Source organism: Arabidopsis lyrata, assembly GCF_000004255.2.
Source record: "Arabidopsis lyrata subsp. lyrata unplaced genomic scaffold ARALYscaffold_4, whole genome shotgun sequence".
Taxonomy (NCBI): domain Eukaryota; kingdom Viridiplantae; phylum Streptophyta; class Magnoliopsida; order Brassicales; family Brassicaceae; genus Arabidopsis; species Arabidopsis lyrata.
In genome coordinates this window covers 20351359-20371087 of record NW_003302552.1, presented here as the reverse complement: position 1 = coordinate 20371087, position 19729 = coordinate 20351359, and the positions used below count along the sequence as shown (strand labels likewise).

General features: G+C 38.8%; 5 protein-coding genes and 1 pseudogene across 9 annotated transcripts; 2 read left to right on the top strand and 4 right to left on the bottom strand.

Annotated features, from left to right (window-relative positions):
- Positions 1-345: 345 nt before the first annotated feature.
- Positions 346-1433, bottom strand: LOC9316013 (protein MIZU-KUSSEI 1). Its single transcript, XM_021029105.1, has 2 exons — positions 1428-1433; positions 346-1259 (listed from the first exon to the last, which is right to left on the bottom strand). Exons 1-2 carry the CDS (start codon positions 1431-1433, stop codon positions 519-521), a joined length of 747 nt encoding a protein of 248 aa, XP_020884764.1. The 3' UTR covers positions 346-518.
- A 9468-nt stretch (positions 1434-10901) lies between these two features.
- LOC9317856 lies at positions 10902-11710 on the bottom strand. The gene is made up of 2 exons (XM_002879899.2): positions 11408-11710; positions 10902-11282 (listed from the first exon to the last, which is right to left on the bottom strand). Exons 1-2 carry the CDS (start codon positions 11602-11604, stop codon positions 11093-11095), a joined length of 387 nt encoding a protein of 128 aa, XP_002879945.2. The 5' UTR covers positions 11605-11710; the 3' UTR covers positions 10902-11092.
- An 85-nt stretch (positions 11711-11795) lies between these two features.
- On the top strand, positions 11796-13737 carry LOC9317855 (glycosyltransferase-like At2g41451). 4 transcript variants are annotated; one of them, XM_021027629.1, is made up of 7 exons: positions 12000-12023; positions 12112-12177; positions 12363-12395; positions 12638-12773; positions 12862-13003; positions 13080-13214; positions 13289-13737. In XM_021027629.1, the coding sequence occupies exons 4-7, from the start codon at positions 12760-12762 to the stop codon at positions 13532-13534; spliced, it is 537 nt and encodes a 178-aa protein (XP_020883288.1). In that variant the 5' UTR covers positions 12000-12023; positions 12112-12177; positions 12363-12395; positions 12638-12759; the 3' UTR covers positions 13535-13737. The 4 variants fall into 4 exon arrangements, with proteins under 4 accessions (XP_020883286.1, XP_020883288.1, XP_020883287.1 ...); XM_021027627.1 differs by lacking the exon at positions 12363-12395 and having other exon boundaries at positions 11796-12023; XM_021027628.1 differs by lacking the exon at positions 12000-12023 and having other exon boundaries at positions 12038-12177.
- Positions 13738-13820: 83 nt separating this feature from the next.
- On the top strand, positions 13821-16691 carry LOC9316012 (annotated as a pseudogene).
- On the bottom strand, positions 16692-18566 carry LOC9316011 (nuclear pore complex protein NUP93A). 2 transcript variants are annotated; one of them, XM_021027633.1, is made up of 4 exons: positions 18318-18566; positions 18049-18230; positions 17880-17963; positions 16692-17550 (listed from the first exon to the last, which is right to left on the bottom strand). In XM_021027633.1, the coding sequence occupies exons 1-3, from the start codon at positions 18495-18497 to the stop codon at positions 17897-17899; spliced, it is 429 nt and encodes a 142-aa protein (XP_020883292.1). In that variant the 5' UTR covers positions 18498-18566; the 3' UTR covers positions 16692-17550; positions 17880-17896. The 2 variants fall into 2 exon arrangements, with proteins under 2 accessions (XP_020883292.1, XP_020883293.1); XM_021027634.1 differs by having other exon boundaries at positions 16692-17547.
- Positions 18567-18669: 103 nt separating this feature from the next.
- LOC110228996 lies at positions 18670-19499 on the bottom strand. The gene is made up of 3 exons (XM_021027635.1): positions 19403-19499; positions 19135-19298; positions 18670-19059 (listed from the first exon to the last, which is right to left on the bottom strand). Exons 2-3 carry the CDS (start codon positions 19290-19292, stop codon positions 18855-18857), a joined length of 363 nt encoding a protein of 120 aa, XP_020883294.1. The 5' UTR covers positions 19293-19298; positions 19403-19499; the 3' UTR covers positions 18670-18854.
- Positions 19500-19729: the final 230 nt, after the last annotated feature.

The following is a 19729-nucleotide window of genomic DNA, read 5'->3' as shown; positions in this document are numbered from 1 at the left end:
GGCTATATCTTGATGAAATAAATAAAAAGGTGTTTGGTTATGATTTTGATTGTTACACGTTACAACTCAAAAGCAATCCCGCTTTCTACATAATATACTATTGTTTAGTTTAAACTAAATCGCTCGCTGCTTTACACGTAAAATCGAATTCGCATTGCTCAAATAAAATATACTAGTTAGAGTTTATAATAAAAGAATGAGAATCTTAAATTGGCATTAATCATGACGGACCATGTGGGGATCTTCATGCCTTGCATATAATAAGCAACCACAAACTAATAATCAAATCCTTCTTTAATTTTCTTATTGAACAATAACAAAGACACAAAAATACCACACATCAAATAAAAAACAAAACATTATCATACTCTAGGCCCCCTCTCTCTCTCTCTCTTTCATATCAATATCGCTTACATATATTTCATGACAAACATTGCATTCATCATATCACATATATATATAATAATACGTCATTTAAGACATTTTCAAATTTTAACAAAGTCAAATTCTCTTCTTTATTATATTCTAAGAAGAAAAATACTGAGTTCTGGACCTCCGTTTTTGTCCGGATTCATCATGTAAAACGCCTCCGAGTCACGGCTCCCGACGACTCTTTCAAATTTTCCTCTCATATACAATAGCTCCCCAAGCTCCGTTCCACTACCAACACCGGACACGTCATCAATAGTCTTCGGCGTCGGAATAACTCCGGCTCCAACAGTAACCCTAGAGACCGTGTTCAACACGCGCCAATCCGTGTCAGTACACGCCCCGCCACGTGACACAGCGTAACCGCACTTTCTCCCGTTGCAGTACATCGTCCATTTGGGTTCTTGGAAAAGCTTCGTTCCTGATCGATGACGCTTCTCGCACTCCAAAGCGATCCTGACGAGCCCCGAGGACATCTCTTTGACGAGAGTTGCCGTTGACATGGCCAGGTCCAGGAGCAAGACCGGGTCTGATCTCTGGTTGTACTGGACCGAAAACGTGACGTGGCCTCTTTTGTGTCCGTACAGAGTCCCGGTAACTCTTCTCCCGAGAGAAGAGGATCCACCGGTGACGAGTGAGATCAGTTGGTTAGAGACGCCGGAAGAAGAAGATGGCGGAGAGGGAAGAGAGAGGATTTTGCAAGCGGGGATATTAATGATGTTGATGAAAGAACGCAAGAGCAAAGAAAACTTCAAGTGGAGTTTCCCGATATTGTTAGAGGACGACGATGAGGAGGAGAGAGGGACGTAGGAGCATCTTTTTCGATTTCTCTATTTTCATGGAATTTTTTTTGTAATTTGTGTATAATGAACTTTGTCTAATAATTTTCTTAAGAGAGATTGATGTCTTTTGTGGTTGACAAACTAATTGATTCCAATAGTAAAGTTAATGTAAAAACAAAACATTGGGATGTTAAAATATCACTTCTTTATGGTAACTAACATCACAAAGAAAACATGTGTCAAAAGATTGTGTAAATAATGTTACCGATATACATAATATATCTCCTATGCAGATTAAAGTTGTTTTTCTTATGGTCTAGAATCTTCTTCTTCCTCCTTTTCTCCTTTGCTTTCTCTCTCTCAAAAGGGTGAAAGTGAGCTCATTTTCTCTTCTTCGCCGGCGTCTCTCACGGCGTCGGAATCCTCTTCCTTCCGTCTTCTCTGGCTCCCCTTTCCTTATGGCGAAGCAGAAGAAACGCAAAAAGGGTTCGCCGTCGCTTCCACCTTCTACGGGTGCTAGGCCTCCTCCTCAGTCTCCCTCGAGCCCAGCCTCTCCGTCCGCTCCGGTGTCTCCAGCGGTCGATTCTCCATCGTCTTCCATCTCCCCTGCGTCAGAATATGCCCAATTGACTGCCGAAAGGACAGACTTGGCCATTGCAACTCCAGACCTTAGTTCTTCACTAAATCTGGTCTCGGGTCTAGATCCAAAGCTAGGACTGGTTCCTTCTGCTACGGTTCCAGCGGTAATATGTGATGTTTCGGTGGTTCCGAAATCAACCTCCACAATTTCAGAGAATCAGGTGAAGCTCCCTGCTGCGCCTCACACAGAATCTCTAAAAAATTCTGAACCCTCAGAAATCGATTCTTGGGTTAGCCTTGTGAAAGGCACATCCAAACAGCTCGTGAAGAAGGGGAAGTCTTTCACATTGCCCTCAGGTGAGGTTTGTGTTAAAATCCCTAATTCCGTGATTGAAAAGAATCGGAAATCCTGGGATTGTTTTGTTCTTGGCCAGTTCTACTCGGATCCTCCATCCCAGGGCACTCTTCACAACATTGTGAATGGCATTTGGAGCAGACATTACAGGGACATCTCCGTGTCGAAGTTGGATGGAAATGCGTTTCTGTTCCGCATACCAAACGTGGCTACCAGAAACCATGTCATAACTCAACGGCTTTGGCAAATTGAGGGTCAAACCATGTTTGTCGCCAAATGGGAACCCGGTGTGGTTCCAAAGAAGCCTGAACTAACCTCGGCTCCGATTTGGCTTGAGCTGTGGAATGTTCCACTGCAATTTTTCAATGAGGAAGGGCTAGAACATGTTGCTGGACTTGTAGGGGAACCAAAATTCCTTCACCCGTCGACAGCTAACAAAACAAATCTTGAGGTCGCCAAAGTGTTCACCATTATTGACCCAAGAAAACCACTGCCTGAAGCAGTGAACGTACAATTTGATTCAGGTGAAATTGTGCGAGTGCTTGTTTCCAGCCCGTGGATGCCCCCAGTCTGCGCTCACTGCAAAGGTATAGGACATACCTTGAAGAGGTGTTCAAAAGCTCCAGTTACTTGCCATATCTGCAACTCTACAGTTCATTCTCCAGATTCTTGCCCAAGATTGAAAGTGAAAGATAGTAAGCGCAGGCAGCAGAAGAAGCCATCGCAGGCGGGTCCTGTGCTTTCAGTTAATGGGCAGGACATGATCTATGTTAAAGTTTCTCCTCAACTTCCTGTTTTAACAGACGTTTCTAAGGTAACCCCTAAGAAGTCTTTGAGTTTACCTGTCAGCCAGAAAATGACAGAGAAGGGTGAAGCGAGTGGTCTCTATATTCAAAGTAAGGCTGCTATTTCGCAGGTTAGTGAGGAAAAGGATTCTGAGAACTCCTCTGAAGTGGAGGCTGATTCATCTGACACACTGTCTTTAGATAGAGAGGAAGATAGTGGGGAAGAAGCTTTTGAGAAGTTTCAAGTCGTGTTGTCTAAAAAGCAACGCAAGGTTCAACGAGGCAAGAGCCTCAAAGCAACATAATTTAATGTGTGCGAACCTCTTTTGTTGGAACGTCCGGGGATTCAATATATATACGCATAGAAGCGGGTTCAAAAAATGGATCAGGGGTAAGAGATCCCTTTTTGGTGGTCTAATTGAGACCCATGTCAAGCAGGAGAAGATGAAAAAGTTTGTAAATGACCTTCTTCCAGGCTGGCTTTTTGAGAATAATTATGGTTACTCGGATTTGGGGAAAATCTGGATTTTGTGGCATCCAAGTGTAAAAGTTGTGGTGGTGTCTAGATCCTTGCAGATGGTTACTTGTGATATTTTGCTTCCTGATGAGAAAGAGTGGATTCTTGTTTCAATTGTCTATGCTTCGAATCAGGATGGTCCAAGACAAGAGCTTTGGGATGAGGTTGGGAGTTTGGCTTCCTCTACGCTGATGGCTAATAAAGCTTGGATTGTTTTAGGAGATTTTAATCAGATCCTATGCCCTACTGATCACTCTAGGCCTGCCACGTTGAATGTTGATAGAAGGATTAGAGTGTTCAGAGATTGCTTATTGAATGCTGATTTGTCGGATCTTACATTCAGAGGTACACCTTTACTTGGTGGAATAAATCTAAAACAAGACCTACCGCGAAGAAGTTGGATAGAATTTTGGTTAACTCGCATTGGTCATCTTTATTTCCGAATTCCTTTGCGTTCTTTGGTGAACCAGACTTCTCTGATCACGCGTCCTGTGAAGTCTCCTTGGATTCTGGTAGCTTGAAAGAAAAAAGGCCTTTCAAATTCTTCAATTACTTAATGCAGAATAAGGAATTCTTGCCTTAGTGGCTGAAAAGTGGTTCACGTTTAATGTAAGGGGTTCAGCAATGTTGCGAGTCTCCTTAAAGCTCAAGAGTATTAAAAGCTACATCATGAATTTTAGTAAAGAAAACTATTCAGGTCTGGAGAAACGAGTGACTGATGCTCATGACCTCCTTCTTGTCTTACAGAACAGAACTTTGGCTAATCCCTCTACCTCAAATGCAAGCAAGGAATTGGAAGCTGAATTGAAATGGCATGCACTTGTGAAGGCAGAGACCTCTTTTCTCAAGCAAAGGACCAATATCAATTGGTTCAAAGATGGTGATTGTAACTCTGCTTATTTCCACAGAATGGCGGCTTCGAGAAAAGCTAAAAACCATGTCCATTTTCTGTTGGATGCAAATGATCAGAGAATTGACTCTCAGCTTGAAATTATAGAGCATTGTGTTGCTTATTTCACTGATCTTCTTGGGGGTGAGGTAATTTCTGGTGGTCTGATTGATAGTGACATGGAACTGCTGCTTCCTTTTAGAAGTTCTCAAGCCCAACAAAGCTATATGGAGAAAATGTTCACTAAGGAAGAGATCAAAGAAGCATTTTTTTCCATACCTAGCAATAAAACAAGTGGTCCGGATGGTTATTCATCTGAATTCTTCAAGGGTTGCTGGAGTGTTATTGGACCGGAAGTCACGGAATCTGTTTTGGAATTCTTCAGGTCTGGTTCTCTTCTCAAACAGTGGAACTCTACCTCTCTGGTCCTGATTCCAAAATCCACTAATGCCTCCAGGGCTGCAGACTTTAGGCCTATTTCTTGCTTAAATACACTTTATAAAGTAATCTCAAAGCTTCTTGCTTCTAGACTGCAATGGCTGCTTCCCCATGTGATCTCGCCTTGTCAGTCTGCGTTTATGCCTCGTAGATTATTAGCAGAGAATGTCTTGCTTGCAACTGAAATTGTTCAAGGATACAACAGGAAGAATATTGGTGAAAGAGCAATGCTAAAAGTGGATATAAGGAAGGCTTTTGACTTGGTTAACTGGTCTTTCATTTTGTCAGCGCTTCGTGCCATTGGTGTTCTTGAGAGATTTGTTGGCTGGATTTCGGAGTGCATCACCACACCAACTTTCTCAGTTTGTCTTAATGGTAATTCAAGTGGTTTTTTCAAAAGTACAAAGGGACTTAGGCAAGGAGACCCTATCTCTCCCTATCTCTTTGTTTTGGGAATGGAGGTCTTCTCAAGTCTTCTTCATTCAAGATTTACTCAAGGTTATATTAACTATCATCCGAAAACATCAGGTTTGTCTATCTCCCACTTGATGTTTGCTGATGATGTTATGATATTTTTTGATGGGACTGAGGCTTCTCTCCACGGAATTAATGAAGCTCTAGACGATTTCGCTTCTTGGTCTGGTTTACATATGAACAGGGACAAGACACAACTGTTTCATGCTGGTCTTAGGGGGGTGTATTGGATGAAGAATTTTAGATGATTTTGGTTTTTTATTAAAATCCGTTACCTTGGCCTCCCTCTTATGCACAGAAAACTCAAAATCTGTGAGTATGAACCTCTCCTGGATCAACTTATTGGTAAATTTAGTCACAATCTCTTGTTATTCAATCAACAATTTGTAAATATCATACCAAATCCACTGTTATTCAAAACATAACAATTCTTTTTAAAAAATTTACTAGAAGTGATTTTAGGAGACTTGTTTTACTTTTTTAGTTGAAAAAGAGGACTGCGAAAATACCACCTATTGAGGTGGAACTTTGAAGGATTCATTTTTTCTTAAAAATAGTATATGAATATTGTCATCTCTTTGATAGGGCTGTGACTGAAGTAATTGTTTAGCTTAAGAATTCTCAGCTGATAAATACATATGATGACTTGGGCCTTTTGTACGATTTGCTAATTGATCAACCTCAAGAAATCAAACGTGCATTAGGAGACTACTTGATAGCCGAGAAGTTTAACAGTTCTTCATCCAATCTTACAGGTTTTCCCTTGAGAAAGTCCAAGTCATGGGCAATAGATTTTTTTTAATCGTAGAACTTGGATCATAGTTATCACATCCTTTCTCGGGTTATGATGATGTCAACTATCTTTAGTCAAAACTACAATCAGAGTAATCATTATGAAGAAGGGATTAAAAATAATACCTCTTATTTAAAAGATTGTATGACCTCTTCTGAATATTCTTGTTTGAAAAATATTTTTGCAGCTTAATTAATCGTCCATGTGCAGAATAGCTAAAACCCAGATTTCCCTTTTTCTGTTCAAAAAAACATCTCAAAGTCACCCGGAATTTCACTAAAATCACTTGTTATTTTTTCTTTTCAAAATAAAAATCTAACAAATCAACCTATAAATTTCCTTAAAACTCCCCCAAATCACTCAAAACTCTAAAATATTCAAATTCCACCAAATCTTCCAAAGTTCTTGATCCAATACACCCCCCTTAATCTCCTCAAATCCTCAGCTATTGCTAGGCATGGTTTTCCAGTTGCTGCTCTTCCAATCCGTTACCTTGGCCTCCCTCTTATGCACAGAAAACTCAAAATCTGTGAGTATGAACCTCTCCTGGATCAACTTATTGGTAAATTTAGAGGATGGGCAATGAAATCTTTGTCTTATGCGGGTCGTACACAATTGTTGTCTTCGGTTTTTCGGGTACTGTTAACTTCTGGATTTCAGCTTTCATCTTACCAAAAACTTGTATAAAGAAGATCGAGTCTTTATGCTCAAGATTTCTCTGGTCCGGTAAAATTGATGGCAGTAAGGGTGCCAAAGTCGCTTGGTCCACTGTCTGTTTACCTAAGCAAGAAGGTGGTTTGGGGCTACGAAGATTCTCTCAATGGAATACCACTCTTTGCTTGAGATTTATATGGTTATTATTCTCTGAATCTGGTTCTCTGTGGGCTATGTGGCATAAATATCACAACATCAAGAGTAACAACCTTTGGGAAATCAGTGAATCACAAAGAGATTCTTGGACTTGGAAAGCAATCCTGCGACTGAGACCGGTGGCAGCCCAGTTTCTGAAAGTTGTTGTTGGAAATGGGAGCAGTGCTAGTTTCTGGTTTGACAATTGGTCTCCTTTTGGACCTCTAATAAAATACATTGGTGCAGAAGGTCCTCGACAACTTCGTATTCCCCTCAAAGCTAAGGTAAAGGATGCGTGTAACTCTGCGGGCTGGACTCTTCCTTCTCCAAGGTCTGATGTGGAGTTAAATTTGCATGCACATTTAACAACAATTGAGGTTCCAAGCAGTTCTGCAAATCAAGATGAGTTCTGTTGGGTTGTTGACAAGGTAAAATGTAATGGTTTCTCCTCTTCACAGTCTTGGAATGTTTTAAGGCCACGAAAAGAGGAAACTAATTGGCATGATGTTGTGTGGTTCAAAGGATCTATTCCCAAACATGCTTTCAACATGTGGGTCTCTCACCTTAACAGATTGCCCACAAAGAAGCGTCTGTTCTCTTGGGGTATTATTCCTTCTCCGAATTGCAGTTTTTGTGCTGCAGACATTGAATCTAGAGACCATCTGTTCCTAATCTGCGCCTTCTCTCAAGCTATTTGGCGACTGGTTTTCTTAAAACTTGACCCTAACAGGTCGTTGCTCCTTTCGTGGTCTGAACTTCTTTCTTGGGTAAGAGCCGGTTTGCAAGCTGCACCGATTCTTCTAAGGAAAATCATTGTCCAAGCAACCATTTACCACATCTGGAAGCAACGCAATAATCTCGTCCACAATCAACAAGCAATCTCACCTCCAGCTATCTTCTTGCTTCTTGACAAGGACATTCGCAACATCATCTCTGCAAGACGCCATAGGAAGCCTTTTTACAATCTGATGCAATGTTGGTTATCTTGATCTCACGTCTGTGATTTCCCCAAATTATCTCCTTGTTTTTATTCTTTTTGCCAAGGTTTCAATATTCTCAGGCTCTACTCTTTGTAACAGTCAAACGTTTTCATATTTTATGATATTAACATGTTTAGCAAAAAAAAAAAAAAAAAAAAAAAGTTGTTTTTCTTGATTAAATTTAAATGTATAAATACTCAAGTAAATACGTAGATTTAGTTTAACAATATAAGTATTAGTAATTTAGTACAGTATATTACTTGTTACCAATACGCATCCAAGATCCATAGCTTATTTGATAAAGTACACTTTTGGAGATTAAAATAATTAATTAGGCGTATATATATGATATGTAGTTGGAAAAAAAGGGTATGTATACGATATGTAATGTTTTTTCCTTACGTATGATAGTTTGGTTTAGTTGTCTCTACAATTTTATTTTATACAGTCAGATTTCACTTTCATTATCATCAAAGTCTCGCCTCCATTTTTATCAAAAGAAAATAAAAAAGTCACGCCCCAATACTCTAATCCCAACCGTCCATTAAGGTAGGTTCACGATGGACCCGGCTAACAAATTGTTAATTTTGATTTGATTTTGGAATTTTGTTTTGCGTTGACGCTCTCTTTGATCAATATGTTGACATTTGGATCAGATAAAATGACAAGGGACAACGCAACTGGAGTCGTTGAACATTATGGGTTTTGGCTTTAAACGGTGTCGCAGGGATGCTTTTCCATATATATGGTCCCGGTCGTATGTACTGACGTGGCTCATAAACGAAAGAAAACGATACAAAATACATTGGGATGTTTAAAATATCACTTCTTTATGGTAACTAACATCACAAAAGAAAACATGTGTCAAAAGCTTGTGTAAATAATGTTACCGATATACATAATATATCTCCTATGCAGATTAAAGTTGTTTTTCTTGATTAAAGTTAAATGTATAAATACTTAAGTTAATACGTGACTATACTTTTATAGTATAAGTTAATACGTGAATGGAAATCAAGGCTAGAAACCATATATATATATATATATATATGTAGAGAGACCTAACTATCTCTCGTGTCACAAGCTAGTTATTTCAAAGCTATTGTACACTTTACCTAATCTTTTCAAAAATATTTACTTAATAATAACACAATCATGTTCTCAATGATTCTTCTCATCTTTATTTGCAGATGGAAAACAAGATTCTTAAGGAAATGGATTAGATACGAGCAGAGAGACTGAGAGAGCATAGTCGAGGATTAAATTCTATGTGTGTTGATGTCTCAGATGAGATTTTGAACACTCATAAACGAAAAGAACATGATAAAATCGTGTTATGATACTATTAAAGACTACGGATGCGTTTATAAACAAAAATTGAAATCCATTAATTAAGCAACATTTTAGGTTGATTTTTGGAACGTAATACACAAACCCAAATAGTTGATTTAGTTTTAGATTTTATTTTTATAAGATATAATGTTTAGTTTTTATTATTTATTTATACTGAATCGAATTTGGTTTGATAGTTGGCTTTAATCGAATTTGGAGACTAGTACCTGATTACGGTACTAAAATTTGAACACATCACGTGAATACTACAATATCTCCTATTACACTGGAATTTAAATTAATGAAAGGATATCGGGACGAAGAAGGTATGACATAGTGTATGTGTTTGATTATAAGTGAACCACATCGACTATTAAAGAACCACAACTTAACCATCTTAAGCTAAAAGTGTTTTAATTAGTTGAAACCGATGATATAAAAAAGAGAATATATATTACAAAGGGAGATCCAATTACGGTATTCGGGCGGTTCCAAACACGAGCTCGTTAATGATGTAACAATTACCATGTTGGTTACCTAATTAACTGAATCACAAATTGCAAATTATCGGACACATGGTTTCTTTGATTGACCGGTCACTGGTATGACACATTTTTAAAATTCCACCTCAATAAGCACTTACGCCTATTTCATTTGCGATGGAAGAAATAAAACAAAACACATAAACATTAGATCATAAGTCATAAAATTTTCAATTTTGTTTATCCTACAAATACTCATATTTATCGTTTTTTTTATAACTATATTTATGATTGTTTATAGAAATGCCAACATATTTCGAAGAATCTATATTATATGATTATGACGATTTATATACATGATGTGTAAGTCACTCGACTCTGGCAGACCGACCTGGACATTATTGACCTGGAGAAGAAGCCTAAATTGCAAGGAAGTGTAAGCATCCTTGACATTGTCCAATGAACATCTCTCGAGCTCAGCTATCCTTGTTGGTGTGGCAAACAAACTAAGAAAATGTGTGAATAGAAGAAGCGATTCAGATACACTACTTACTAAAAACATATAATATGCACTGATAGATAAGTTTTTACCTCTCCGCGCTGCCATGCCTTTTGTTCTTGTATTGGTTCCAACTTTTGGTCAATACAAGCAGTCAAAGCTCGTATTATCTGAATGTGAAGTAAGGACAGGACTTGGGGCTGTTTGGCTTGTGGTGGTCAGTTGTCAAGCCATGTTGATGATTATTTTCAACACAGCTGAGAGCTGAGCATTCGTTCTTTACGTGTGATATATCATGAAACTGTATGAACATTGTTGTCTATCTAGCTTGATGGCCTGTTTTGTTAGAGATAACCGCTGTAAAAAGTCAGGGCTGGGTTGTTTAAACTTTTTAAGGGTGTAATTAAGTTCTATCTCAGATATATATATATATATATATATATATTATTTAAAGGCAGGTTGTTTAAGAAATTTTTTAACAAGTGGAATTGCTTCACACAAGGAAATTAGATGTGTTGGAGCTAGTTTTGATACTCAAAGACAGTAGTCTTGTTTTGATTAAGTAACACTGTTTTCCTTCCAAACTCTTATTATATTAAACTAATTGCTTCAGTTTCTTTTTTTTTTTTTAATTTGACATCCCACATGAACCGCTCACAACGATAGTGCAAGTAATTAACAGAGTGTGCTTTGACTGTTTTTTAATGCAACGGCAAAATGAAAGAAAAACTGGGAAAAGCAAACTAAAGAAAGTAGTTTTTTCTTCCAATCATTCATCAGTTTTCTCTAAACTATTAGATGACACTAGAATTCGCAAGTTACACCTACACTTAGAACTACAAGACAAGATAACAGAGAAAGTTAAAGTTTTCACTTACACACATACATATATATTTCTAGCTCGTGATTCTAGTCATTATTGGCATTGCGTCCGGCCAGCTCCGCCGTGATAGCTGTAACAGCCGTCTCGGCCTGCTCCGCCAACTCCGTCAGTTCATTTGCAGCCATCGTTGTGAGATGAAGATCGCTCTCCGCAACTCCGTATCTGCTCACCGGCTCGGTGGGAGCAAATCCACGTCGACTTAAGATGTCGACCATACTACACACACACAATTTTGAGTTAGTTTATTATACATTTAATTTGCAAATATATAGTTTTAGGATTACATTGTTGAAATCACTCACAAACGATTCACACAAAGGTAGGTTTAATCAAAGACTTACCCGGGAGGAGTAGCATGAGAGACTCTTCTGTCGTTCTCCGCGATGGCCGCAAATGCTACATTTGCACCGGTCTGTGCATGTACCGAGTTTGCATCTTTCGTGATGATGTCGAACGACCGACCGAACTGTTGTGCACGGACTGCTGGGCTCTGGTAAAGCTCCATCTCCTCAACTCTCTTCTTTTTTCTTGGAGGCATCGAGAGAGAAAACTGAGAAAAAAAAAACTAGATCTGAGGAAGAAAAGCCCTAGATCTCAGATTCTCAGTCAAAGTCTTTTCAGACAATAAGCGTGTTTCGTTTAAGTGAGAAGAAGAGAGTTAAGTCGACTCAACGGCCAGCTCACCGACCAAAGTGATCGATGGATTGGACAGAGTCTAATTTGTAATGGGCCGGAGATGGGCCAAGTTTTATCTTTTCTTTCTTTTAATATTTGTTAATTGCTCCTCGAAACCAAATTCATCAGATTCTTCAACTCGCGCATTTTCTTACTCATCACCTTTCTTCCGATTTCCCTGGCCTGCTTGGCATTCCTCCTCCAATGGCGAGCTCCGAGATTCAATCGTTTCCTTATCTCCGAGATTGGAAGCTTGATCACAAGCCTGATCTTAAACCTAAGGTTAGAACTCTTGGATCCAATTTGACGGGTTTTGAGAAATGCTAAGACTTGATTTATTTGATGATGAAAAAATCGGATTTTTGTGTAGATATGTATAAGGACGAGCACTTCTGCTGGATTAGAGCCGACATTGCCATGGATTGTCTATCACAAGGTCATTGGAGTTTCCACTTTTTATCTATTTGTTGAAGGCACTGCTACTTCCCCAAATGTGTCTCGAGTTTTTGAGACCATCCCTGTCGGCTTTTACGAGTCTTGTTTTGTTACATGAATTGATCGGTTCATGAATCCTGATTTTTTCTTTATGTTACCGTGACAATAACTGAATGTTATATACAGGACAAGAGAGTTAAAAGAAGAACAAGCTAAAAGGTATTCTTGTGTTTTGTTTGTCATTAAGTTATGGCTTTAGAGCCATCTAGACTGAAAAATGGAGGATTTAAAGGAACCACCTCTGGTTATTTAGACATACCTAGATATCTTGGTGACTCATTGGTGTGCTCTTGTGTGATGCATCTTTGCATCTTGATCTTTCAAAACTGAAATGGTTGTTTTAGAGGTGTTATTTCAGATCATTTAATCTGAAGTTTCATCACATCTTCTTTGGTTTATAGCCGGATATAAAGAGGCAACTCGTGGCAATCCGAACTATTTTCTAAGCTATGCAAATGGGAAATCCGCCGCTCGGATTCAAGACCATCTTCAGCCCAATGGTGCTCATCGATGGCTCAACTACATGAAGTACCCAAAGTATGTTCTTTTCCTCACTTGGCTTAAACATAGACATCCATTCTTTTGCTTATGTCATCTGATATTGATTCCATCTTTGTTGTGACAGCATCATGGAACTAGGCGAAGCTGCGATTCTTCACTACACTTACTCGAAATTCTCAGATCTTACTTCAAGACGTGATCGATGTGGCTGCAAACCAACTAAAGAAGATGTCAAGAGATGTTTCATGCTAGACTTTGACAGAGCCGTATGCTAGGATTTGATTTGTTTTTGTCGATTGATATAGTTCTTGTTTATCACATTTTTGTTTTTGTTTTTTGCAGGCATTCATCATTGCTTCAACTTCAACTTCAGAGGAAATGCTCCAATGGTACAGAGAAAGAGTTGTATGGACTGACGACAATTTGATCCTAAAACTTGTTAGGAAAGGAATTCTGACTCGCATTTATGCACCAATGGTGAGTTAGTTTTACTACCAAATCTACATCCTCTTTGAGTGCTTTTGATTGAACAAAGCTATCATCTCTCTCAGGTTATAATCCAAGAGCTAAGAGAAGCCGGTGTTTTCAGCTCAGTGGTAAATTCAGCTCACATGTCTCTCTCAAGGAATAGAAGCAACTCTTCAACCTCAAAAATTACTAGAGAATCATCTCAAGCAACTACTAGGAAGGTGTTGGAGTTTGATCTTGAGGATCTTGATGATGAATCTCCATCAGCATCACCTATACCACCGAAATCATCTCCAGGCTTGGAAACAATCCAAAATGTTTCATTATGACTTTCTTATAGAAGACTTCAAATATTTGCAGAGAGATGAAACTGGGAGATTTTCTGTACATTTTCGCCAAGTTTTTTTTGTTTGCCTTAGGTTTTAACTATACAAAGAAGAACATTAGAGCAGGCTTTGTGGATCTACTTGGTCCATTTATATACATTCTATGTGGAATGCTGTTGATCGTGGTATGAAAATGAATCATGATAGTGTCTGTGTTTAAGACTAGCGTTTGGTTGCTCAAAAAAAAAAAAAAAAGACTAGCGTTTTAGAGTGACCAAAGACAGTGGGCGCGTGTCATGTACGAGCGTTGAGCGAGTGGAATCGGTAATCGCGATGTGAAAAGACGCTCTTTTTTGGCGGTTCTTTTGCTTCTCCTTCCTCTCGACTCTCGATGAACAAAGTTCTTCAGTTAGGTCTGCAGAGCTCCGTCATCAATGTCGCCAAGTACGGTTCTGTCTAAATCTGTTTAGTGGATTATCGCTTCTTCTTCTTAGGGCTTTTCTGTGTTGTTGTTATCTTCTGAATCGTTTCGGACAAATCAAACCCTTTACTTGTTGATTTCGGATTTCTTCTGGGTTCTGTTTCATTTAGCTGATGTTTGGAGTCTCAAAGCTGTGACCTTTTTAAAAAACTTTTTTATGTTTTCCAAAATTCTATTGTGTGAAATTTCGTGATTGAGATAATTCTAGGTTTCTGGTGGTGCCTATTAGGAGTTTAAGCGTTGGTTCATCTATCGTTGGTGTTGGAGTAGGAACGAGAAGTGTCAACAAGAGGCTTATGTCAAATGCTACAGTTAAATCTATACCTTTCTCTATCAACAACAGCAAGGGAAAGGAGGTACTCGAGATAGTAGGAGCAGCTACTGATCAGAATTGTCATCAGATGGTTTGTGCTAAGTTTTTGATTGATCAGTTCACTTGCACTAGTGAAGCTAAGGTTTCTTTTGGTTTGCTTGTTTAATTGTTGGTTTCGATGTGTAGGGAAGTGATAGTGGTAGAGCTGAAATGGGAACTCTTCAAGATGATCGAAAGGATATCGAGGCGATGACGGTTCAAGAACTTAGAGCCACATTGAGGCAAGTTTCTGTTTCTATTCTTTTCTTTTCTCTTGCTGCTTTGTTATTGTTTCTGTGGACATCCAGATTCTTGTTCATTGTTTAAACATGTGGAACCTTTTTGTGGTTTTGATTATAGGAAACTTGGGCTACCTGTGAAAGGACGCAAACAAGAACTTATCTCAACTTTACGACTTCATATGGACAGCAATTTACCTGGTATGTAACTGCACACCAAGAACACACACTTTTCTATTTCATGTATCATATCGAGAAAAAGGCATGAACTTGTTTGCATTTAGTAGTTGTCTAAGCTTGTTCCATTTGAATTAAAATGAAAAGTCTCTAAACTGCAGCAAATTCATTCAAAAAGAGGAAGCATCATCGATCATCTCTAGTGAATTTCTGAAAACCAAAGAAATAATCGTATCCCCGAGTCAAAGTGAACCCTGGGCTGTACTTGCTCATACGAAGCCTCAGAACCCTGGGCTGTACTTGCTCATACGAAGCCTCAGAAGGACTGGAAAGCTTATAACCCAAAGACAATGAGACCCCCCTACCAGAGGATAACCAAGTGTGTGAAGGTTAATGGATTGAGAGCATTGTTGAAGTTAGAGAGCTTCTCTGCTCTGCAGCTTGCCCAAAGAAAAAATATTGATATCTTGTGCTTGCAGGAGACTAAAATCCAGGTCATAACTTTAGGCCCTTCTTTAGTTGTTTCTGCTCTATATTCTAAACATTGCCAGTTTAGAAATCTCTTGTACTAAAGACATCTATCAAACATATGACAGGTAAAGGATGTTGAGGAAATTAAGAAAACTCTTATTGATGGCTATGATCATAGTTTCTGGTCCTGCAGCGTCTCGAAACTTGGCTACTCTGGAACTGCAATAATCTCACGGGTAACAGAAGAATGTGCTTATTTGTTATTTCATATCCATGTTATCTGATACGTTAAATTGAATTGTATGTGTTTTAATCAGTTTGTTTTTTTTGACATAAAACCACTCTCAGTTAGATATAGCACTGGTCTAACTGGATCAGATCACAACGTGGAAGGGGCTTATTGTAACTGCTGAATTCGACTCCTTCTATTTGATAAATACTTATGTCCCTAATTCCGGAGATGGCTTAAAAAGACTGGTAACCCTCAAATTTATTGCATTTAGTTGTCATTGTTGAGACATATTCTACTTTTTTTTTTTTTTTTTTTTTTTTTTTTTTTTTTTTTTTTAATTCTAACGAATGGATTCCGTGGGTTCTCAAGTCATACAGGATCGAAGAATGGGATCGAACCCTCAGCAATCACATCAAAGTATGAAACGTTTCTTCAGAGTTTCTTTATTTTGTTGTATTTGTCCTTCTTTCACAAGTTCAATGGCCATTTTGCATCTGCAGGAGCTGGAAAAGTCTAAGCCTGTAGTCTTGACGGGTGATCTAAATTGCGCTCATGAAGAAATTGACGTCTTCAATCCTGCGGTAATGAACTCGAATGCTTCTTCCCTCCCCTTTTTTCATCGAAAAGTAATCTCTCAGTTTTCATAATTCTCCACCATATAAGTAGGGGAACAAAAGAAGTGCTGGTTTTACAATAGAAGAAAGGCAGTCCTTTGGTGCAAACTTCTTAGCCAAGGGCTTTGTAGATACATTTAGAAAGCAACATCTTGGTGTTGTCGGTTACACTTATTGGGGTTATCGCCATCCATGGTGGCCGCAAAACCAACAAAGGTAATTATGTTTGTTTGGTACATATTCAGATTCATATGTTTGGTTTCTAAACTGGTGAAATGGTGTGAAACAGGATGTAGACTGGACGACTTCTTGGTGTCCGAATCAATGTCCATGATTCTTACATCCTCCCTGATATCAATGGAAGCGATCATTGCCTCCATTGGCCTTATTCTCAAGCTCTGATTTATTCAAAGTTTCACCATTCCCAGCTTTTTTTTTGGCTAAAGTCTTTAGTAGCTTTTAGGTAGAGATTCACAGGTTTTGTTTCTAGAGAGAGCTTGCTCATGTAAAATCTGGAATAATCCTATTATCTATCAGTAAACAGGCGCCAAACAATCTGAGTCTTGTCCAATCTATGGGTATGGTTTACTCTCATTACTCTTCACTGCATTTCTCATTCACTTAACGAAAGGAATAGAAACAACAAAATTAACCCATCAATTGAGTCGAAGTAAGAAACAATGTTATGTGAAGAAATCGCATTTATAAAAACATAAAGCTAAACTTAGTAGAGGTGGTCTAGTAGGAACAAGAGTGGCAATATACTCCTCCAGATTTTCATGGTAATCTAAACTGAAGCGAAAACTAGTTTCAACCTGTCTCATTGCATCCTTCTCCAAGTTGTATTCATACGGTATAAATCCATTTTCACGTGTCCTCACAAGCATAAGCAACAATCCTGAATGGTTTATCACAGCTCCTAGCCAAAACTCAACAAAATTTTCTGTCCCCAGACCCTCTCCAGCAACTCTGCCTGAGATATTGATGATCCCTTGATTTTGGTGAACAAGAAAATATATGTATGAAAACTAGTCAACATCTGAAGAAGCTATAACGCAGATCAAAAGAGTAACAATTCTAGCTAGACTTCTAAAACTAGTTAAGGAAAACGAATATTATTTATCAACAGTAAATTCAAGTAAAGTGAACCAGTACTAAGTTTTAAGACAAGGTATAGGAAATCCATACTCTAAATGGCAAGCCTCATTCTCTTGAAGTGTTAAGTATCTTCACAACCTCTCCATACACATATGCTTTTTTCTCATGAATGGGTATGTTAGCCAGAGCCACGAGTTCTTTGCCTGGTGTTGAGGATATTGGAGGACTCGAAGCCACCGGCACTAGTTGACCAGCATGAGCCTCTCTGCTTGTATCAATCAAATTCGTTTTAGGTAGCATTGATATTCTGCTGAGGCTCTGAAGGAAGTCACGTTTTTTCTTTTCTCCAATCCTGCTGTCAAGTCAAAATTCACATTCAATATTTAGAACCCATAGCCTTCTAATAGATCACTACGCAAACCACCCACATCCATGAAAAGACTCTTTTAAAAGCTCTATTGGCTGCTTCAAAGTAGGAAACAAGAAAATATGTGTATATGTCTGTATCACACAGTGACTTATCAATCTTTATATGCAAACAAGAAAATATGTGTATATGTCTGTATCACACAGTGACTTATCAATCTTTATATGCAAAAGCATAATGAGAAGAAACAAAGGCTAGAAGGAAAAAGAAGTAACAGATACAATTAAAGTGGAAATATGGAGAGCCAGAATACAAACCTCCAGCACTTGTGGATCTATAGTATTGCCTCAAGCTCTCTTAGTATGGTTTCTAGTTCCATCACTCGCTGTCTTTCCTGGAGACTGTCAGTGGCAGAATAGAAGCAAACACCTTGAGCACATTTTCAGCTTAAAGGCAAAAGCAGATTTCTAGCTTGCAGTAATATACCTGAATCCAGGGTAATATTTGTAAGTCTGAAGAATATCGTTCCCTGCAAGAATAAGCCCTGATGTTCTGCTTTCACCATCCAACCTTCCACGGGCAAAAGAACAGATGGCTTCAGATAGACACTTGTTTATAGTCTCCAAGGCAGCCGAAAATGCACCCACCCTCTTCTGTATCTCTATGGACTGAGAAGATGGAAAACATGGTGACAGCTCTATTGAAAGACATACATACTGTGGAGTGGAAACAATGTTAGATGAGAAGTTACTTACTTTGTCATATAATCCAGCTTCTTGACATTGATGTGCAGCTTCGACCAAGAACTGTTGTCTCAATCTAGAATCAGGGAAAAATCTTCCAAGCTGACCTTCTTCACCAGAACCTCTTGCCCCAAGCAAAAAGCAAAGACCGCGTTCTCGAGGCAGAATCTCAGTCAGTAGCTGCTTCAGCATTAAGTTTCTCTGCCTCTGTTGATCCACATTACTTCTTCCAGACCAAGCTTAATTGTCCCCCACCTACAGGAGCAGCAGCATGTGCATAATACTCTACCGTCATTTGGAGATCTCCGTGATGGAGACTTTATCAACACAGTAAAAAAGACACAAGATTTCTCAGACACATATGTTTTGATCATGAAGAAGCTATAACTCAGATTAAACCAACGATCTGTTTCATTCAAGCTTAAACCGTGAAGATTTGATTACAAAAACACCATTAGATAAGAACAATTAAGAGCTCAGAATTCTCTATTGTTGGTGAGCATATATATACACATTCAAGAGAGCTTAAACAAAAACACGAGAATCAAGCTACTGGGCACGGTTCAACTGCTCCGAAAGTGATGAAGCGATGATTGCGTTCAGACGTTCACGCAGGCTTTCCAACTCTTCTGTCGTCCTCTGTGTCAGAGTCACCGGACCGGTAACACCGGCCAAGGCCTCAGTGTACCTCTGAAACGGAGTCATCCCAAAATCCTTAGGCTCATAACCAAATCGATCCATCACCTCATTAATACTGCAAGAAAAACACGTTTTAGGATTTCAAGTCATAGTCACATAGTGCAAAAAAATTATGGAGAAAAAAACTGACCCTGGAAATGCATAGGTCTCGGCTCTCCCAACATCTGGAGAGTAAGCAATCAATGCTACTTGAGCATTGCATTGAATCTCCATTGATCGGGAGAAATCACGCATGCGGTTGTAGGCCGCTCGAAAACTCCGCTCTCTTCCGGCGTTGACACCCTCCATGAAACCCTAAGCCAGAGAGAGAAAGAGAGAAACATGTGAGAGAGAGCGAGAGAGAGAGAGAGAGAGAGAGAGCGAGAGAGATAGCGAGCGAGAAAGAGAGCGAGAAGAACCTGACAGAGCTGCAGCGAGAGACCTTTCTGAAGAAGAATGGCGGCGAGCAATTTTGAAGAAAGGGAGTGTTTTTGATTCAATTGAATATCGATCGGGTTTGTGATACGATCAGATTATTGGGCCTAATGGGCCTCATCATTATTCCTTCGTTTAAAGCCTTAGTAGCTTGCTCGTGTTTATAGTCTTCTTCGTTTGAAAATAACTTAATGGTTACTAAATTCTATAACCAAAATAACCGTAACCGAATAATTATTTTGGATAATCGAAAATACCTGAAATATAATTATATTTTCAAAAATATTAGTTATTTATAGACCAAATAATAC